General features: G+C 40.4%; 2 protein-coding genes across 4 annotated transcripts; both read right to left on the bottom strand.

Annotated features, from left to right (window-relative positions):
* Positions 1-2,055: 2,055 nt before the first annotated feature.
* On the bottom strand, positions 2,056-4,960 carry LOC135627845 (polyadenylate-binding protein-interacting protein 11-like). 2 transcript variants are annotated; one of them, XM_065134222.1, is made up of 8 exons: positions 4,826-4,960; positions 4,614-4,725; positions 3,328-3,376; positions 3,181-3,228; positions 2,921-2,989; positions 2,621-2,682; positions 2,390-2,517; positions 2,056-2,291 (listed from the first exon to the last, which is right to left on the bottom strand). In XM_065134222.1, the coding sequence occupies exons 3-7, from the start codon at positions 3,367-3,369 to the stop codon at positions 2,451-2,453; spliced, it is 288 nt and encodes a 95-aa protein (XP_064990294.1). In that variant the 5' UTR covers positions 3,370-3,376; positions 4,614-4,725; positions 4,826-4,960; the 3' UTR covers positions 2,056-2,291; positions 2,390-2,450. The 2 variants fall into 2 exon arrangements, with proteins under 2 accessions (XP_064990294.1, XP_064990295.1); XM_065134223.1 differs by lacking the exons at positions 4,614-4,725; positions 4,826-4,960 and having other exon boundaries at positions 3,328-3,548.
* An 885-nt stretch (positions 4,961-5,845) lies between these two features.
* On the bottom strand, positions 5,846-14,446 carry LOC103970599 (uncharacterized). 2 transcript variants are annotated; one of them, XM_009384434.3, is made up of 9 exons: positions 13,957-14,443; positions 12,849-13,093; positions 9,865-9,949; positions 9,182-9,367; positions 8,929-9,099; positions 8,636-8,851; positions 6,492-6,663; positions 6,230-6,401; positions 5,846-6,147 (listed from the first exon to the last, which is right to left on the bottom strand). In XM_009384434.3, exons 1-9 carry the CDS (start codon positions 14,350-14,352, stop codon positions 6,054-6,056), a joined length of 1,737 nt encoding a protein of 578 aa, XP_009382709.2. In that variant the 5' UTR covers positions 14,353-14,443; the 3' UTR covers positions 5,846-6,053. The 2 variants fall into 2 exon arrangements, with proteins under 2 accessions (XP_009382709.2, XP_009382710.2); XM_009384435.3 differs by having other exon boundaries at positions 5,920-6,147; positions 6,214-6,401; positions 13,957-14,446.
* Positions 14,447-17,965: the final 3,519 nt, after the last annotated feature.

Genomic DNA, 17,965 nt, shown 5'->3' with positions numbered 1-17,965 from the left:
ATCATCAAAAGTTGCCCTTGTTTATATCGGTGCTCCCTACTCCATTTTTCACAATAGTGCCAACACAAACCTTTCGTTGATCTTTCCTCGAGTTCCTCTCGGGTTAGTCTTCGGGTGTTAGTATTTCGATTAGGAATAGATGGGGCGGGTGGCTTGTTGATCATCTGTTTGTCGTCAATTCTATTTCGACGATTCTCCCTGCTGAATTTTTCCTCATACAAATGTGCAAATAAGATTGCAGTTGTCATAGTGCGGGGTTGGCGAGCTTTGGCTTCACATTGGATATTTGGATTAAGTCCTTCCATAAATGTTCCCATAAGTTATCATTCGGACTAGTCTTTGGCTTGATTTGACAATCGTTCAAATCTGTTATGATGTTCTAGCACTGTAGAAATCTGACGAATTTTAGCGAGCTGTCCATCAACATTCTCATATTCAGATGGTCCAACGCGGACGAGAAGCCCTCTCTTAAATTGCTCTCACGAGGGGACCCTATGAAGGTTTCGTACTATTGTATTGCATCTCCATCTAGTTGGATTGAAGTTATTTCCACCTTGGATTCTTCTGGAGTTTTGTGAAAACGAAAAATTATTTCTGCCCTAGAGATCCAACTGGTCGGATCCCCATCTTATGTTCAATTTTCCCATCAATCATACTATTTTGCCCACGAGGGTTCCTTTTTCTTGTGTCTCCAGATCGGTTCAGCGTAAGACTTGAATTTTCATTTTGCTGAAATTTGTTGAAGCTCTCCAATAGGCTCCTTTTGAATTCATTAAGGGTTTCCTGCAACTAGTTTTCAATCCTAGTTTCCAAGGCTTATAGTTGGGCTTTTACTGAGTTGTCAATATCCATTGTGTAGGATTGCAGATCTGTAATCCCCAACTCTTGTTTCTAGTGTCGGGTCAAGGGCATCAGCACTGTCCTATTTGGTGCTACTACTATGATGCCAGTCGGTGGCAGTGATGTGGGAGTGAAGGGTTGTTGCAAGGATGTCGATGAAGCCTTGTGCATCGAGAGGCTAGGAGGCAGCGATGGTGGTGCAACTAGGAGCAACGTCGTCGAGGGCTTGCTGTGGTCGTTGGGAGGTGATCGCGCGATTGCGATGGGACGAGACGCTGGCGACCATGCGATTGGGACGAGCGTTGGCGAGCGGGAAAGAAGAAGGTTGTGGGAGCGCTGAGGATCAGTGCGAAAATCATAGCCTATGTGCAATGATGTTTGTAGCAAGAGCAGAGGAGACGAAGATGAGTTGTAGAGAAAGCGCAACAACGACAACGAAGGGAGGGAAGAAGAAGGGGTTGATTAGGTAGTTGTTGCGATTATGCGGTTGGTTAGCAATGGACGCCAAGTGAGGAAGGGATCGATTGGGAAGTCACGACTGGTTAGCAACAGAGGAGAAAACAATGGCGATTGACGATTGCAACAAAAGGTGTGAGGAGGCAATAAGGGGTTTGCCCTATTTCTGTTGTTGCGTGGGTGAGATGTCGAGGATTAGGAGCAACAACGATAGCCCTTTCGCGCTCAAGTGGGATGAGGCGAATGTTGAGGGCTGAGAGGCACGTTGCCGGAAGGGGATGAGGAACTACAACGAGACATCGAGGATTAGGAGCGGCGACGATAGCCCTTTCTCGCTCCAAGCAGGATGGGGCTGTTGTTAGACTTCTTCTCTCTCTTTTGTTTTTTTTATGATGATGATGATAGCTGCGACAAAAGTATTGTGAGAAATTACAACGAGAACACCAAGGATCGCTACTCTAATACCATATGATAAGACCGTAGGGTTTTATCATACAAGAAGAGAAAAAAAATAGAATAATCATTTTGAGGGGATCGATCACCTTGATCACTTCGAGGTGATCAATCTCCTAGGTTTATCAAAAGCTAGAATAATATTTCATAGATAGATGAAAAGAAATAGATCCTAACATTATTCTCTTGATTCCCTAATTATGTCATCATGCAATTAATTCATCACAAAGTATTGATACATGAACGATCTATCAAACCTGTGAAGCCAATGATCGAAACACATACCAAGTTCAATCACACATGGGATTCCAGAAAAGTGGCGTAGTTCAAATAACTGCTCGTGAGAGTCCTGGATGCAGTAGCTAATAGTTTAGTGTAATGGAAATATACTAAATAACAAAAACACCTCTCACCCTTCTGATAAGATACAATCTGAAACTAAGAAAGACCTCGGCAGGCCGAATATTTTGTTTCGTAGAAACACTCTGAAGGTCTTGGTGCCTGATCGTGGATAAATATCAAAGCCCCAATGTTCCAGAAACCTATATATTCAAAAGACAAAGATGAATTAGCCTAATTTTTTCTCGAAATGCAAGGGATAAATGCTAGAGAGAATTAAGTTAAAAGCCAAAAGAGGAACCTTAAATATCTGTATGCGTGGATATACACTGCTGTCAGCCACCTCCTGGAGCTCTCGAAGATTAAAGCACATGGGACACTGAGGTGAACCCGGGCGCACGGGGAGGGGAGTCTTTTAAGGGCTTTATCCTAAGGTTAGAACGGTCTAGATAAAAGGCTGTCTTCAAAAAAATTAAATGACATAGACTGTATAGAAAATGAATGAACAAATACATCTAATGAAGTATTATACCTTAACGGCATGGATCCTAAGACCACACCGCTACAGTTCAGAGCAGCGGTTGCACTCTCAGCCTGAAATTACAAGCTCAAATGAATTTTGGCATCAGACTTGAAGTTAAATTGACAAAATAATGATTTATCATATACATAAACAAAACTTAAGGAAAATGAATAACACAAATCAGAGCCTTACATTCCATTTGATATCAAACTCATGGTCAGATAACTCTAAACAAGTATCTAAGTGAAAGTAAATTTTAAGAAAACATTATATAATTCAGCTTGAATTTATCAAGCCATAGATGCTAACCATCACAAACTCCACAAAAGCAATCCTCGTCGAATGTTGACAATCGCCAAGCACTCTTACGCGGTAAGCCTGCAACATTCACCGCACACCATTAATTTATTTTAGTTTACATTCTTAAATCAGCATATGATATCATATATCAATCCACAAGAAAGACCCCATTATCTTTTATTTTATATTTTTAAATCAACATATGAAATATATATAACTTAGTTCATGCAAAAGTTATGGAATCACATGACAATGCAAGTGGAACCAACCTCTCCACAAATAGATTCGAAGAAGAGTTTAAGATCTGCCTGAGAAACCTATATCAAACAAAAGATGTGATGACCCAAGTATGAAGAAATAAGCAATTTGTTCTGACATAAAAATGATTAAATTGAACAATCAATACTATCATCAACCTTCTTGTCAATATTTGTACAGTAGACAGTCCTTGAACACATCAACGACCTGCATCAATACTTTATTTAGAAGTGTTATGCTCTTTGATGAGACATGAAGAGTATACAAGTATCTCACCTGCCTGCAGTTGATGAAATGTGCTGCAAACTGTTCTACAGTGACATAAATATAAAGCAGAAACATACATCACAGACTCCGTTCTGAAAGTTTAGAAACGTTAAATGTGTTGTATTGCAACAAATCATTTCAAGTTCTCTTCCCATAGCATTAAAAATAATATCGAATATGAGACATGTTTCAAAGTTTCTTCGGTACACTGCAAACATAAATTTTATGAAAGCATGATTACACAAGGCTGGCAAATGGCAAAAGAAAACATGGAACATCTGCCACCTTTTCAAAACCAGTTATTGCCTCAGATCAATGAACTAGTGATGCCATAATTTTACTAGTTCTCTCAGATGATCAAGGACATACAGGACTGAGTGAGATACAAACCATATATATTAGATGCAGGTCTAAGTTCAACACTGAGAATTTGGCAATTTAAATGAGAATAGGTCCTTCCCAAAACAAGTTCAATATGGAATAGAAATGTTTGAAAAATGTAATTGTCAAAACTTGGCAAAATTTGATCTGGTACTGTCTCACAGACTAGGCTAGAAATTTTGCGAACATAATTCAGGATCGTCTCGTAAACTAGGGTGAGACATGCGGATGTGCAAAACTATGTCCTTGAGTCGAGGAATTATCCATTTCTTTTTATTATCTTTTCATTATTATCTTCCTTTCCCCTCTTTACCTCTATTCCCAAATAAATAATTAAAACCCATCCTATTATCCATTTCTTCTTATTACCTTTGCGTTATAATCTTACTTTCCCCTCTTTTCTTCTATTCACAAATAAATAATTAAAACCCATCCTACAGCATAAAGTTTCAAAACCTTGTCTGCCAATAAGATCAAGATAAAAGTCTAGTTTAACCCAAAAATAGCATAAGAGTGATGTAGATTGAGATGTGTAAGGAATCAATCATTTAAAGAATACCACAAGAGATGGTCAATGAGCATTTATGCTGAGTCTACATGCTGTGTCCGGAGCGAGGATGTCCAAAGGCCAGCAACACATAAGGGAGAAAAAGGAATTAACAAAAGGAAAAAGACATGATATGATCATTGACCAAAGCTCAATCCAAAGCCATCTGTAAATATGCTCCCGAGATATGTTCAAATGATCAAATTAAAGGACATATAGCACTGATAAATTCTGGATTAGCCTAACTACCTGATTGATGATTGATGTCTGAGACGTACACAGTTCTAATCACTTCGTCTCGCTGTGCCAAGCTAGTCCGGCTATTTATCCGATGCTGCTTTCCATCACCATATCCATTCTTCTGAAGAAGAAAAGCACCAAAACATCAAGATCGGAAATATGTTACGAATTAGCACAGAGAAAAGACACGGAAACGTAACAAAAAGATCCCATCCAAACACCTTACACGCATCCCACAATTCCGCACTTGGTTGCTCACCCAAAACCATTGGCATAAAACCCTCCGTCACCGCCGCCGGCCGCGCCGCACCAATTCCCTTGTCCCGAGAGAGACGGGAGTACGAACTCCTCCGCCATCGGGTTCAGCCTCGAGAGCAACTCCTCTAAATCCATCATCTCCCGCTTAAACCTTTCGCTTCCAGAGACGACGCCGTTGGGCCTCTGCGACGCCAATGCCGACACGGCCGTAGCCCTGTCCCTGGCTAGCCCCCGATCCAGCAGAGGCTCCAAGTGGAAATCGACCGAGCCGTCGGGGTACTAGCAGAGTACGGGGAGCCCGGCGGCGTCGTAGGCGGAGGCCAGATCCTTGGGGCTACAGGGCTCCTGTGCTCGGCCATGGCCGCCACCAGTGGAGGGGCTCCCGGTCGCCACCAGATCGACGCCGCTCGTTCTCTCAATGGCGGGCCATGATCGCAATGCCCAACTAACCAGTTTCGTTTCTCCACCTTCTTCCTCTTTGGTGAGGTATTCAATTGTAACATAGAAAAAGACTAAAGAGGGGGGAAACTTAGGAGAGGGTCGTCCGTTGGCGTACGACCAATTGGACGACGGATTCTTGAGGTTTTGGTGGGGACGGAGGTGGAGGCGGTTACCGGACTCTCTCTCTCTCTCACTCCCGTTTCTATTGTCCATTTCTTACCTTAAAGAGGACGGCTGGATTTAGCTTTAAGCTCCGTAAATTTTGTTGATCCCACGGACGGAAATTTTCATATATGCCGCGGTCTAACAACCATCGTGTCCTGACACCTATAAGATAAAATATGTAGTGATTTCCCTACCCATTCCTGTCACCCGCATCAAGGGTGGATCAGATCATCGGAACCGACGGTGGAACCCACTATAAACTCTCAGGTAAAAAAACCAGAGGCCATGACGTCAGAGCCCAGGTGGATGCAACATGGCCGAACGGGTATGACACGGCACGGTGAACACACCTGGAAAAAGTGCCAAGACCAGGCAACAGTCAAACTCGAGTCTCAGGAGCCATACATGATCAACATAAGCCGGTTAACATGAACTCCCAACCAAAGAAGACTCGAAATAAGTTTCAGCCAGAATTGTGCTGCGAAAAAATGGGCAGCCCGGTTACCCTCTGCAATGGTCGCGCAGTTTTTGGCGCTTGTCATATACATTAGTAACCTTGTGAGCAAGAAAGAAGCCATCCCACAGTCACTCTTGCTGCTCATATATTTGCATGTAGGCTTCAGAGAGAGCAACCATTTGAGGAAGAGTTTCGGTGACGTGGAGGTCCTGCATTTCATACCTGAAGGGAAAAACGATGCTCAACAAGGTTTCAGAAATACCAAACAATAGCACCGATGAAATTTACTTTGATCGCACAATACCAGAGCTCTTCTGATTTTCGCTGCACGAAAACTCTATAACATCCCTCTCCGGGCTTGCCATCATGAACTATGTTCCCTATGATATCATATTTTGATCGCAACTTCTTGTTCTCCTTTGGTGGGGGCAATGGAATGTAATCCTTCAATTCAAGATTCTTCACAGGAAAGTTGACTGAAAGAAGAAAATTCTCCACAGTCAATAACAACATTGGTGGTAAGAACTAAAAACACCTCATGTATTGAAAAAGAATTTATAATATACCTAGTGTCGGGTTCTTTTCTATGAAGAAATTATTTTTTGTAAATCGACGCATATGAAGAATTAGATACTTGGGCAGTCTGATGACACGATATCTCATCCTTGCTATACAAGGCCTCACAACCTCTGTGATAGTCTCACCATCGAACTTCTTCAATATGTTGAAGAGGGGAACCTACAAAAAAATATATCAGATTAGTGTTTCCATCAGTGTAGGAACTTCAGCACCAAGTTCATGGTTAACTATAGGCATCATAAAATTGTAGAAACTTTAATGCCAGAAAGATTCATTGGCTGTTTTCCACATGTCCTGTTATCAAATATAGAACAAGTATGAGAAAGCACTATAAAATCCCCATATGATTAAGGCAAATCTTAACCCTATAACAAAAAGTATGCAGTGTAAACTTGCAGATCGTGAAAGGGTAAACCTAAGCTTTAAAACATACACCAGAAATTAAGGGTAATCGCCACTCTAAAATATCTCCAGGCCATGCCATGGTCCCAGGTGACCAGGTTCAAGGATTTTTGTCAGAAAGAGCAAGAATTTCTTGTATCATATTCTTAATTTAATATTAAAAGGAAACAATAATCTCAATATGCTACTCAATTGAAATGCCACAAAATGTAATTTAAAACATGAAATCAAAATCAAGTCAACTATGCAAAAGCATCCTTTAGAGCCCATTGTTCTTTTGCCAATGAACAGAAAATCCAGAAGCACAACTGAAATTCTGCTTAACACTCTTTTGCAATCCTTAATCATTTTTTGGCTCCATATAATCCAGCTATACACAGCTAATGCCTCCATATAATTCAGAAGATTTGAGCTCTACATCTTTTCTTTGCATCTCTCTTTAACTTTCTTTTATAATTTATACATTACAACGTTCTTTAAAATGAATTAGAACCGGCATAAACTATTCTAGTAAGTCGAAGTTAAGGGGACTCGCCAATCATACATAAGCAAAAGTTTTAGAGTATGACTCCAAGAAAATGCACACTTATGCATTATCTATCAATTTAAGTTTATAAAGCATGGGACAGAATCGTGCAACATACGTACTATAGATATGCCGACATGAAATATCTTTTAAAAGTAGGATAAGACATGGCATGAACAAAGGCAATTTATACATGTTATGGTTTTCTTCATTACTACATGTTATTGTAAATATATGCTCTGTAGAATATAGACAATGCAATTCTTGCAAGTAGGATATAACACACCATGAACAATGGCAATTTATACATTCTTTTCTATATTATGGGTTTTACTGAAAATATATATTTTGTACAATATAGACTATCCATAATAATCATGTACATATACAAAGTATAACAAACATTCAAATAAATAGTAAACTTTCACAAATGTAGTTCAAATCAAGGTTTTACACACAGATCTGCACAGTGCACACCAATCGATACTTAACGGTCCGAACAAAAGCCAATATGGGACCACATGACACCGGGCAGTACGGGTAGTTATACCACCCGATACACTGGTACCATACTGGTCCAATAGATCACCAAAATCAATACCGAACTGTGTTTTAAACATTTGTTCAAATGTCAACATCTAACATAAAGGAGCAAGTCAAAAGACTAAATCACATATATATTGCCAACATGTAACATAGATACACATAATAACACTTATTGGTAGATAATAAAAGAGTATCAATACGTTCTGAACTACTCAACACATTTTAAGAAGTCTATGACAAGTATTGAAGTGCACATACTTCATATCCTTTGGTAGAGTTCCTACCAATTTTAGTTCCACCTACAATATCATTTCAGAAAATGCTGGAGACTACTTCGGAATGAACTATTTACTAAACTCAATCTCTGGCAGCACCCAACATGTGGCCAAAGCCTAAGGCCACCAACCATCAGGATGTACAGTTGGAAGAAGAAAGAGAGAACTAAGGTGCTGCTCACCTGATGATTAAATGATATTATTCTCACCTAAGATAAGATACACAAGAGTTTACAATGTATGCACTTTGACACTCACAAGAACGAACGAAACTCTGTAAGGTTTAGAAAAATTTATGTTTCACTAGATAGTTGCAATTATAACATGAACATTTTCATATAAGATTCAATTAAAATTAAGCTGAGACATCTATAATACGCACCTGAGGTATAATGTTTTTCTCCATTGCATCCTTAAAAAGAGGTGGTGGTGGCAAATCAAGACCAAGCATTAGGAATGGTACTCTAGATGCTTCCCTCACAACATTATCAATTGATGATCCACCCTCTGCAACAGTTACATTGTACTGCTCCTCATCATTATCTTTCTTCTCGATAAGAAGTTTCGTCTGTATCTCTTTTACAACCTCCAATTCACCCTGCAATGTAAAGTAATCAACATGATGAAAAAGGGTAAAGAAAGATAAACGATTTGGGGGTGCAGCCGGGAAGGAACCTGAAAGCAGTCATAAATAATGCTTCGATCCTTTTTCTTTGAAATTCTTAGTTGTGCATGCAACGTGTTCAACAACCAGGACATAAATTCAACAGGATCTGATTGAACACCTATTTGGAAACGCTTATTACTGACTTTCATAACTGCTTGTAAAAACTCATGGGGGCTAACCTGAAAAATAAAAACCAATGAGAAGCACTACCTCCAATCAAATAGCAACATAAAGAAAAAGATGTCTTCTTAAGGAGCTAACCTGTCCCTTGAAGTTCCTTGCATGCCAAATTTTTCGTGTAAGTTCTCCAAATCGATGAACAAGTGGAGATTTACTATGTTGATAGTTCTCAGGGATTAAAAAAAAGTTCCTCAGAGGAGTCACTCTCATTAAGGACTGAATCGTGACATTCACAAAATCGGTCTCCTTAATATTGTTGAGACCCACCTAAGAACATGACACAAATTGATGAGTGCCTAATTTTTTATGCTTATAGCTAATTATACTAATCCTGAAAATGCTTCAATAGCTTGATATAATTGTAACAGCACATGAACTGATATCATGACACTCATCTTAATGGAAATAAGCCTTAATTACAGTATGTAAAGCTTTGGTTACATTTGCACCATGTGCAGCAAAAAAAAAGGTCAGTAGTCAGACATTTCCACAGAGCTACTCTAGTTTTCAATGTAAACATGGGTTCAACAATGTCTATTGTTTATACACAGTGATGATCGATCAGTACGCCTGGGATCCTCAAAAATCTGCAGCCCTTGTACAGAATTACAGACAAGAAATATGCCTACCAACAGACTCTCCCATAGATTTTGTTTATCCAATTCAACTGGAAGGTAGCTAGTACAGGAACAAACTTTGGATAAACATTTTATCAACACAGCATGGTATTGTAGATGCTGTAAGTGTATGGAAGTAGAACATACCATTCCAGGCAGATAGTTCGACCCATCCAGAGCTCTTGACCATTGCCTGTTTTCATCAAGGTGCAGAACTTGTTCTTTCGAAAACCTGAATGAAAAAACTGCACAAAGTTGGTCTAAGTAAAATAAATTCCCATGGCTCTTGGAACAGCAAAAAGACTGCCCAGTATTTAGAGGTAACAACATAAATCAAATCAGTTAACAAAATCAACGCCAAAAAAGATCATGATAAGAAGAAAATAAAGCACTAAAAGAAAATCAATGGAATCAATTAATGTTTCTGTTATAACTACAGTACATATAAATGTGAACATCATAATTTTGAGAAGCCAAATAATATTTTTACTAAGAATGTTCCAGTTGTAGGTTAGGAGAATACAAAAAAACAAGGAAGCAAATTACCATGTGAAAGGAGAAACTATCCTTATAATGAACATGTACACTTAAAGAAAAATACATCAAACATAAACAAGGATTGACTTGAGTGGACAACTTGCATAAAAGTAATTAAACAGACGAGTGGAAGAGACATAACAAAATGTGAACAAGAACAGAAGAGAAATAATGATTTAAAGTTCCCAATATATAATATTGTGAAATAAGACGGAAAACATGACATGGTGACAGCAAGTTATAACTGTATATCCTCAATATACCAAAAGCTATATTCTATGGAGATATGTTTTGTATAATTTAGTCAATTTGTTACCATTAAATAAAAAAGAAATATTGGTCACAGGTTCTACCAAATCAGAAACAAGGAAATTTGTTCTCGTGACATATATTCCACTGAAATTCATCAGACTGAAGTTTTTCCCATCATCCAAATAGAAACAATTAACCAGTTTCTTTTATGTACAAAGACCAAAAGGATCTGTTTCTTTACTATATATCTCTTATTGCACTTTTTTATTCTACGATTTGTACCTCAAAATTAGGTTATTTTATTTCTCATATTTAGACTACAATGAATACTCTTCCATTCTTCATCCCCTTCATACACAAATTTTGTTAACTCTTCTGAAACCTCATGCTTCAAAATCTGTTAAAAACTGGGCTTGTGCTAATTCTTTATTAGATTACCTACATTACAGGTAGGATCAACACTGTGGTATAGTATGTGTCTCAACCCCTTTAATGGCAAATCCTGCTTGTATATATATATATATATATATATATATATATATATATATATATATATGAATTAAAATCATGAACCTTAATATGAGACCTTAGGAAAAAATTATCAAAAGTAGGATAAGACTTGAAACAAATATCTCTGAAATTCAATTTAGTTTTATGCCTAGAAGATCAACCATAGAAACTATTTATTTATTAAGACAATTAATGAAAAAGAAAGGTTTACATATGGTTTTTATTGACTTAGAGAAAACCTATGATAGGATTCCTAAAGATTTATTATGATGAGTTTTAGAAAAGAAAGGTGTTTCCATTAATTATATTGATGTTATTAAAGATATGTATGATAATGTAACTACTAGTATTAGAACAATAGGAAGTGTGTCTAGTGAGTTTCCTATTAGCATAGGATTACACCAATGATCCACATTAAATCCCTACCTTTTCATATTGACAATGGATGAACTTACCAATCACTTACATGATAGACCTTCTCGGTGTATGTTATTTATTGATGATATTGTTTTAGTTAATGAGAAACTAAGTGAAATTAATTATAAACATGAGATATGAAGGCAAGCCTTGGAAACTTAAGGTTTTAGATTAAGTAGGACTAAAACTGAATATATAAAATACAATTTTAGTGATTCTAGAAATAGACAAGAGAATATAGTTAAATTGGAGGACAAGAAATCCCATTAAGCAAAAGCCTTAGGTATCTTGGATCAAATATTCAACAAGATGAATAGATCGATGAAGATATTATTCATAGAGTAAACACACGATGGTTAAAATGGCAAGGAGCGTCAAAAGTCCTATGTGATCATCGGATACCTTTAAGATTAAAAGAAAAATTTTATAAGACAATTGTGAGACTAATAATGTTTTATGGATTTGAGTGTTAGAGGTTAAGAAAAAATATATACAAAAAATTTATGTTGTCGAGATAAGAATGTTGAGATAGATGTTTGGAGTCACTAGGAAATATGACAAAAGAAATACTTTTATTTATGTATAACTTTGTATCAATTCGATAAATGATAAGATGAGAGCAAATCATTTAAGATGGTATGAGCATGTGCTAAGGAGACTTTCAGATTCGATAATCTGAAGAGATGAATATTAGTGATACGAGGAGAGATAGAGAAAGACCTAAAAAGACTTTAATAGAAATTATAAACAAAGATTAAGTACAATGAACCTAAATAAATAAATTACTTTTTATCGATCTCAATGGCGACAAAAAATTCATGTATCCAACCCCAAATGGTTGGGACTTATGACTTTGTGTGTGTGTATATGCATACATACATATATATACATACATATATATATCTTCAATACAAATTGTTCTTTAGTGGATCACAATTTTATATATGAACTTAAATCAGTAAAAGATGATATGCAACTACATTTTATACGATATGAAGATGTAGAGAATCATTATGCTAAATGGTATGAAGATATGCAACTCTATTTTACATGCAAAAGCTCCCTCTAATTCCACAACTCTCCATCTGTTAATAAATTTTGTGCAAATTTATTGTCTGTAATCTACAGCCCAATTATAACAAACCCCAAAGAAAAAAAAAATACAAAAAAGGAAAAGAGATCCAAGACCTTGTGGAATATAAAGAAAAAGGAAAAAAAATGTTAATGTTGGTAACTGTGTTTTTAAGAATCAAATCAAATCTAGATCCATCATATTCCTCTATACTTCTACCTTGCAATAGGTGCATCTTACTTTTAGTCAGGTAAACTGCTGAGCAACAAGAATGGTTTGATCATACATAATATTGCAACATCCAGAAGAAAAAAGAAAGAACTGTAGATAATACCACACGCACCTTGGGTTTAGAACATGTCGGATGTCATCCAATGATGGATCATCTATTTCATATCCATCAGGAAGGCAATAAACTTTTTCAGTTTGAAGATTGATGTATACATGGTGACCTGCTTCAAGGCTATGTGTATATGCATGAGAATTCAGACCTCTTCCTTGGTAGTACTTTCCACAAACCAAGCATGCATAAACGTTTAAGTTTGAGAGAGATATAGAACAGAACCTCTCAAAGTCAAAGTCCAAAACCTGCATTAAGTGTAAAATAAATATTATTAAGATTTAAGTGCACTTAATATAAATGATATGATGCAAATATCCTTGATCCTAAGAGAGGGAAAAAGTAATTAATCAAATTGCCATCAAATTCAAAAATTACCCTTTCCCTTGATTCATGGGTTCAATATTCGACCATGGTGTCGGAGTATTACATTCAGTAAAGTGGGTTTCATCCTCCTGGTCCAACAAAGTTGTTGAAGAGATGGAAGTATCGAGGCTAGGACCGCATCACTACTGTAATTTTGATATCACAAAGAGGCCAAAGACATAAACCCACGGATGTTATTCGCTGTGGTCCTTGTTATTTTATCATTCTCTCCCTTGATTTTTTTTTTTCTACAATTTCATGTTCTTGTTTACATTCTTATATGTGTCTACAGTCTACCCCTCTTACCAGTTGCTTCAGATGTCAAGGATAAACTGTGAGTGCGTTACTACATTGTTTTTTGTATGTAGATATTGTCTTGTCTCTTTCTTAAACTTGATCTGTCTCAGCTATGTTGCATTAGCCATTCAGACATAAACAAGATGACCTCCTTTTCTCAAAATCTAACAACATTCCTCATGGAAACAAGGATCTCATTTCTCACCTCTATCCCTCACACTGGCCAAGCCAAGATAAGTTATCTAGCGGGAAGGAAGCAATGGGCGGACAAATAGAATGCCACAAAATACTGTAATTGGAAATTACATTTTTTTCCCCTTTTCTTTTCGTGCATATAACCTTATTGATAGAGCGCCAAAAAAGATATACTGTATAACATGGAATTAATCTAATACCTGTATAATTCTATGCACCGAATAAAAATGGAAAAGGCAAACAGAAACATCACCTGACGATTAACGGTATCAAGATAGGGACAGTCCCTCCGGCGCTCCACTTGCCGCTGCTGCCTCACGGGAGCAGGAGGTCGATCTGCGGCCTCATCCTCTACCTCCTGCACTTCCTCATCTCCTACTCCTACAACTCTATGACCGCCATTCTCTACCGCCTCGCCGCGGCCACTCCCGACCTCACCAATACCATTCGAACCGTCACTCCCCCGCTCTCTCCGGATCATCGCCTCCTCATCTTCGTCATCCTCGTCCTTATAGACAGCGAGGCCTGGGAGAGAGCCGCTTCCGTCGTCTTCTTCGCCTTCTCCGTCTGAGAGCCGCCGCTTCTTGATCGCCTCTGCATCTTCTTCGTCCACCCCATCTCGGGGTCTCCTCTTCTGCGGCGTCTCCATGGGCGTCGGACCGATCTCAAACCCTAAAGCAGGGCAGAGCCGAGTCGATTCGGTTGCAAGGAGTAGTCTAATCGAAGCCTCAACAAAGGCTGTGGGATTATCGGGTCGGATCCATCTTGTATGAATCCGACAATTAATGTTTGTGGGTTCAAGTCCGAAATTTACGGATTCGGGTCAGATGTCGGTCGAACTGGATTTCAAGGTTTGATGATCTATGCTTAGGCTGTACCCGATCGGGAGCCTTCGGTCGATAACTCGAAACCTAAGTCGAATGGAATCAAATCGGATCCTGAACAGCAGCATTCACCACAATTGTTAGGGTAAATAACTTTTTTAGCCGTGGCCGTGGGGCCGACGCGACTCGTTCAGGGGTTCGAATGGCGGGATCTTATGTGGCGTGCCTCAGGTCCCCCGGGTGGCCGACCACGATGGTCTGGATGTCACGTCAGGAGAAGAGCTCTGCCGCAGCGTCGGGGAAGAGGCGAACTCGTCTCGCACCTGCACACAGGTCGGGTCGGAAGCTCGGCCCGACCCCTCCGACGATCAAGTCAGTGACGTGGAGAGGGTGGTGGAAGAGGGGGTGCTTTTGTGTGAGTTGTGTCCGTCCCCTTTTCGTTTAAAACTCTGGGGTATTTATAGTTGGGTTTGATGTTACCTGATGTGCCTGCTCGCAGGGGCAGGGCCGTACCTCTGATGGCATCTGACATTGCCGTTGGACTAGCGTAGAGAACCGAACTTCCATAGGGTATGGGCAAGCCTCGGTCGACGTCTTTCTCTGCTTCAGCCGAGCGCGCTATCACGGACTTAGCTGGTTTTGCCTAAGTCGTGCGGCACCCTTGCGTGTCCGTCCGCAAAGGTCAGCCTCCCCGAAGCCTCCCATTGTCCCTTAGGACCACCAGAAGAGAGCACAGGTTAGAGAGAACGCCTCAATCGGGATCCACAAGCAAACATCTCCGAAAAACACTTCATAGACAATGCAAATTACAAACAGACTTTACAAGCTCTGAACAGTGGCACAACAAAGGGGTAAAATGGTCCATTACGGACCGAAAATCTCTCGCACGTGTCCACATGACACGACCTTTATTTACAAGCCTAAAGAGGCCACCAACCCAACTAAAATGGGACTATTAAGCCTTCGGCCGCCCCTTTACATGCTGTACAAGGCATGAACATGCCAAAAGACACAGACATACATAAGCATTACATCAAACACCTTGTTTAGAAGTTTGTCCATGACATTCTCCCCCACTTATTCCTTCGACGTCCTCATTGAAGCCTTTGTCGGCACTACAACTCCTCGCCTTTGCTGAGTCTTCAATCTTCTGCTCCAGCTAGAATGCGCCTCTTGGCTCCTTGTTGCTCTCCGCTGCTGTTTTTGAGTAGTCGAACCTTTGATCTGCCATGCTGCTTCAACTCACCAATGACTCTGACTCTGGTGTGGGGTTGGCTGAGTTGTGTTGATCCTTGTTGATTCCTGTGGATCCCCCAAATGAAGAAAAAGACCATCCTTACTGCGCCAGTCTCTCAAATTCCTCATGCTGCTTGAATTGGGTGGATGCTTGTTGGAGCTTTAACGAGCATCGTCTCGCAAACTTCTGAAGTTTTGGGTCCTTCCTCCACAAAATTTGCTCATTGACTCTTCTTTCACTTAGTTGTCACATCCAAGTAGGTTCGCATCACTTCTGCTTTCGATTGGCATTTCGTTGGGAAATGAAGTGGACAATCTACTCTCAGTAGCACCGATCACCGTTGGTGAGGATTTGACAACTATTGTCTTCCATTATCTTTGAAGGGTCTTTGAACATCTGCAGAGCTCCTCTGTTGGATAGATAAGAGAATTGGGGTACTCGGTTTCGCCCATTCTCTTAAGAGTTGAGAATGTAAAGGTTACTTGACTTCGCCCGCCTCCTCGAGGTTGTACTTCATGCATCGAGCTGGTTACTGGCCTTCACCTGCTCTTTGCTCACACTTCTGAAGCACTTGAAGTGTTTGCACTCCTTGCGTTGAGTTAGCTACTGTGATTCACCTTCTCAATGCCATCGAACTTCTGGAATGCAGGAAGTTTTCACCCCAACTTGGAGTAATTCTCTCATAGGTTTGGTCGCCTATGGGATTGTACCGTCTTCTCCATCAACCCTGCCGCCTACTCCACTAAGTAGCAAAGGTACAGCACTGCGTACTGCCTGCTTCGTTCCTTGGTTATGCACTCTTGCATGACCCGAAGTCCTTCACTTTCGGCTATCTTGATGAGAAGCACATTGACACCGGTCTTACGAAGTTCTTCGGCCTCTGCCCTTCAGCCTTATCTCGATACTTGGAGATTGCCTCTGCATTCTCCACCTCCTCGGCCCCTTTCACGACCAAGCGCTCTCCCTCCATGAGAGCAAGGGATCAATGACTTTCACGGAAGTCCCGCCTCTGCGGTACCATGGCGCTGCCATGCCCATGGCCCTACTATCCGTCGCCTCGCATCTGCATCCCTTTTCTTCACGATCAGTAGATATGTCTCCGTGGCACTCCTCTGAGTCCACCTCCATTCTAACTGATGCTTGATTTTGGGTAGCTAAGTTCCTCTGGACTCGTCGTCGCTTCCTCGCCCCTTTCGACCCACTGCTTCAACACCTCTGTGTTCTCCAAGCAATTTGTTTGGTCGATGGAAAGACAGACTGCAACTCCCATGCATGGCCTCTGCCATCACGTTGTAGGGTTTGCATTGATTCTGTTCTCCTTAGCTTCCTTGGTAGCAACGTTCGCTTACTCGGCCTTGTCCTCTGACTTGTCGGGCTTCCTTAAGCGAATATGAGCTCTGGAGCAGTCCAACTCTCCAACTGCTTCGATCATACCTCTGCATGATCAAGTCCCTCACGGGACTCACTAGTACTTGCATTCGAACTTTTCCCTTGGTGGAACCCAGCCCCCATATGCTGATGACCAAGGTTTTCATCCGATGCAAAATTCGATGCACGCCCGGAAGACTCGCCTTTGCGGTACCATGGCCTTCACTCCTTGAATCCATAGCCCTTCTTGCCGTCGTGTTGTTCACCAAAGTGGAGCTTCCAATAGCTCCCGATCATACCTCCATATGATCTAGTCTCTCACGGGACTAGGTCGTGTGTATCGCATTGCCACGAACTGTTCCACCACGATCCGCTGCACTATGTCGCCTCCTGGTGACATCTCTATTGCATTCTGATCCTTATGGAATTAAACTCGAATTGTGAACCCTCTATGTGTGGCCTCTGCCAATACATCGTAGGGTCTCCTCCACCTTCGAATTTGTTCGCTCCTTTGGCAATCGACCTTCATCCACCCACTCTTGGGTCACACATAGATGAAGCATCACTCTAGGACAGTCCGTCGCCTAGTAGCTCCCGAAGTCCACCGACTTCACTGTAATTTATACACCATTGTCTGGATCCTGGGTCTCTGCCCCTACCAGCACAATCTCCGCTGCGCACCGCTTCCTTCATGGCAACTTGAATGGCAACACTGTGGCATATTCTTCAAGAGTACCCACATCTGCGTCCTCTTGCCCCGTGCTAAGGCCTTCTGAACCCAACTTCGCCTCCGCAAATTGAGTCGCCTTAGTTCCTCCATCAAATGCTCCTCC

The sequence above is a fragment of the Musa acuminata genome, chromosome BXJ2-11 (assembly GCF_036884655.1).
Source record: "Musa acuminata AAA Group cultivar baxijiao chromosome BXJ2-11, Cavendish_Baxijiao_AAA, whole genome shotgun sequence".
Classification (NCBI taxonomy): Eukaryota; Viridiplantae; Streptophyta; class Magnoliopsida; order Zingiberales; family Musaceae; genus Musa; species Musa acuminata.
This window is presented reverse-complemented; position numbering and strand designations above follow the sequence as displayed.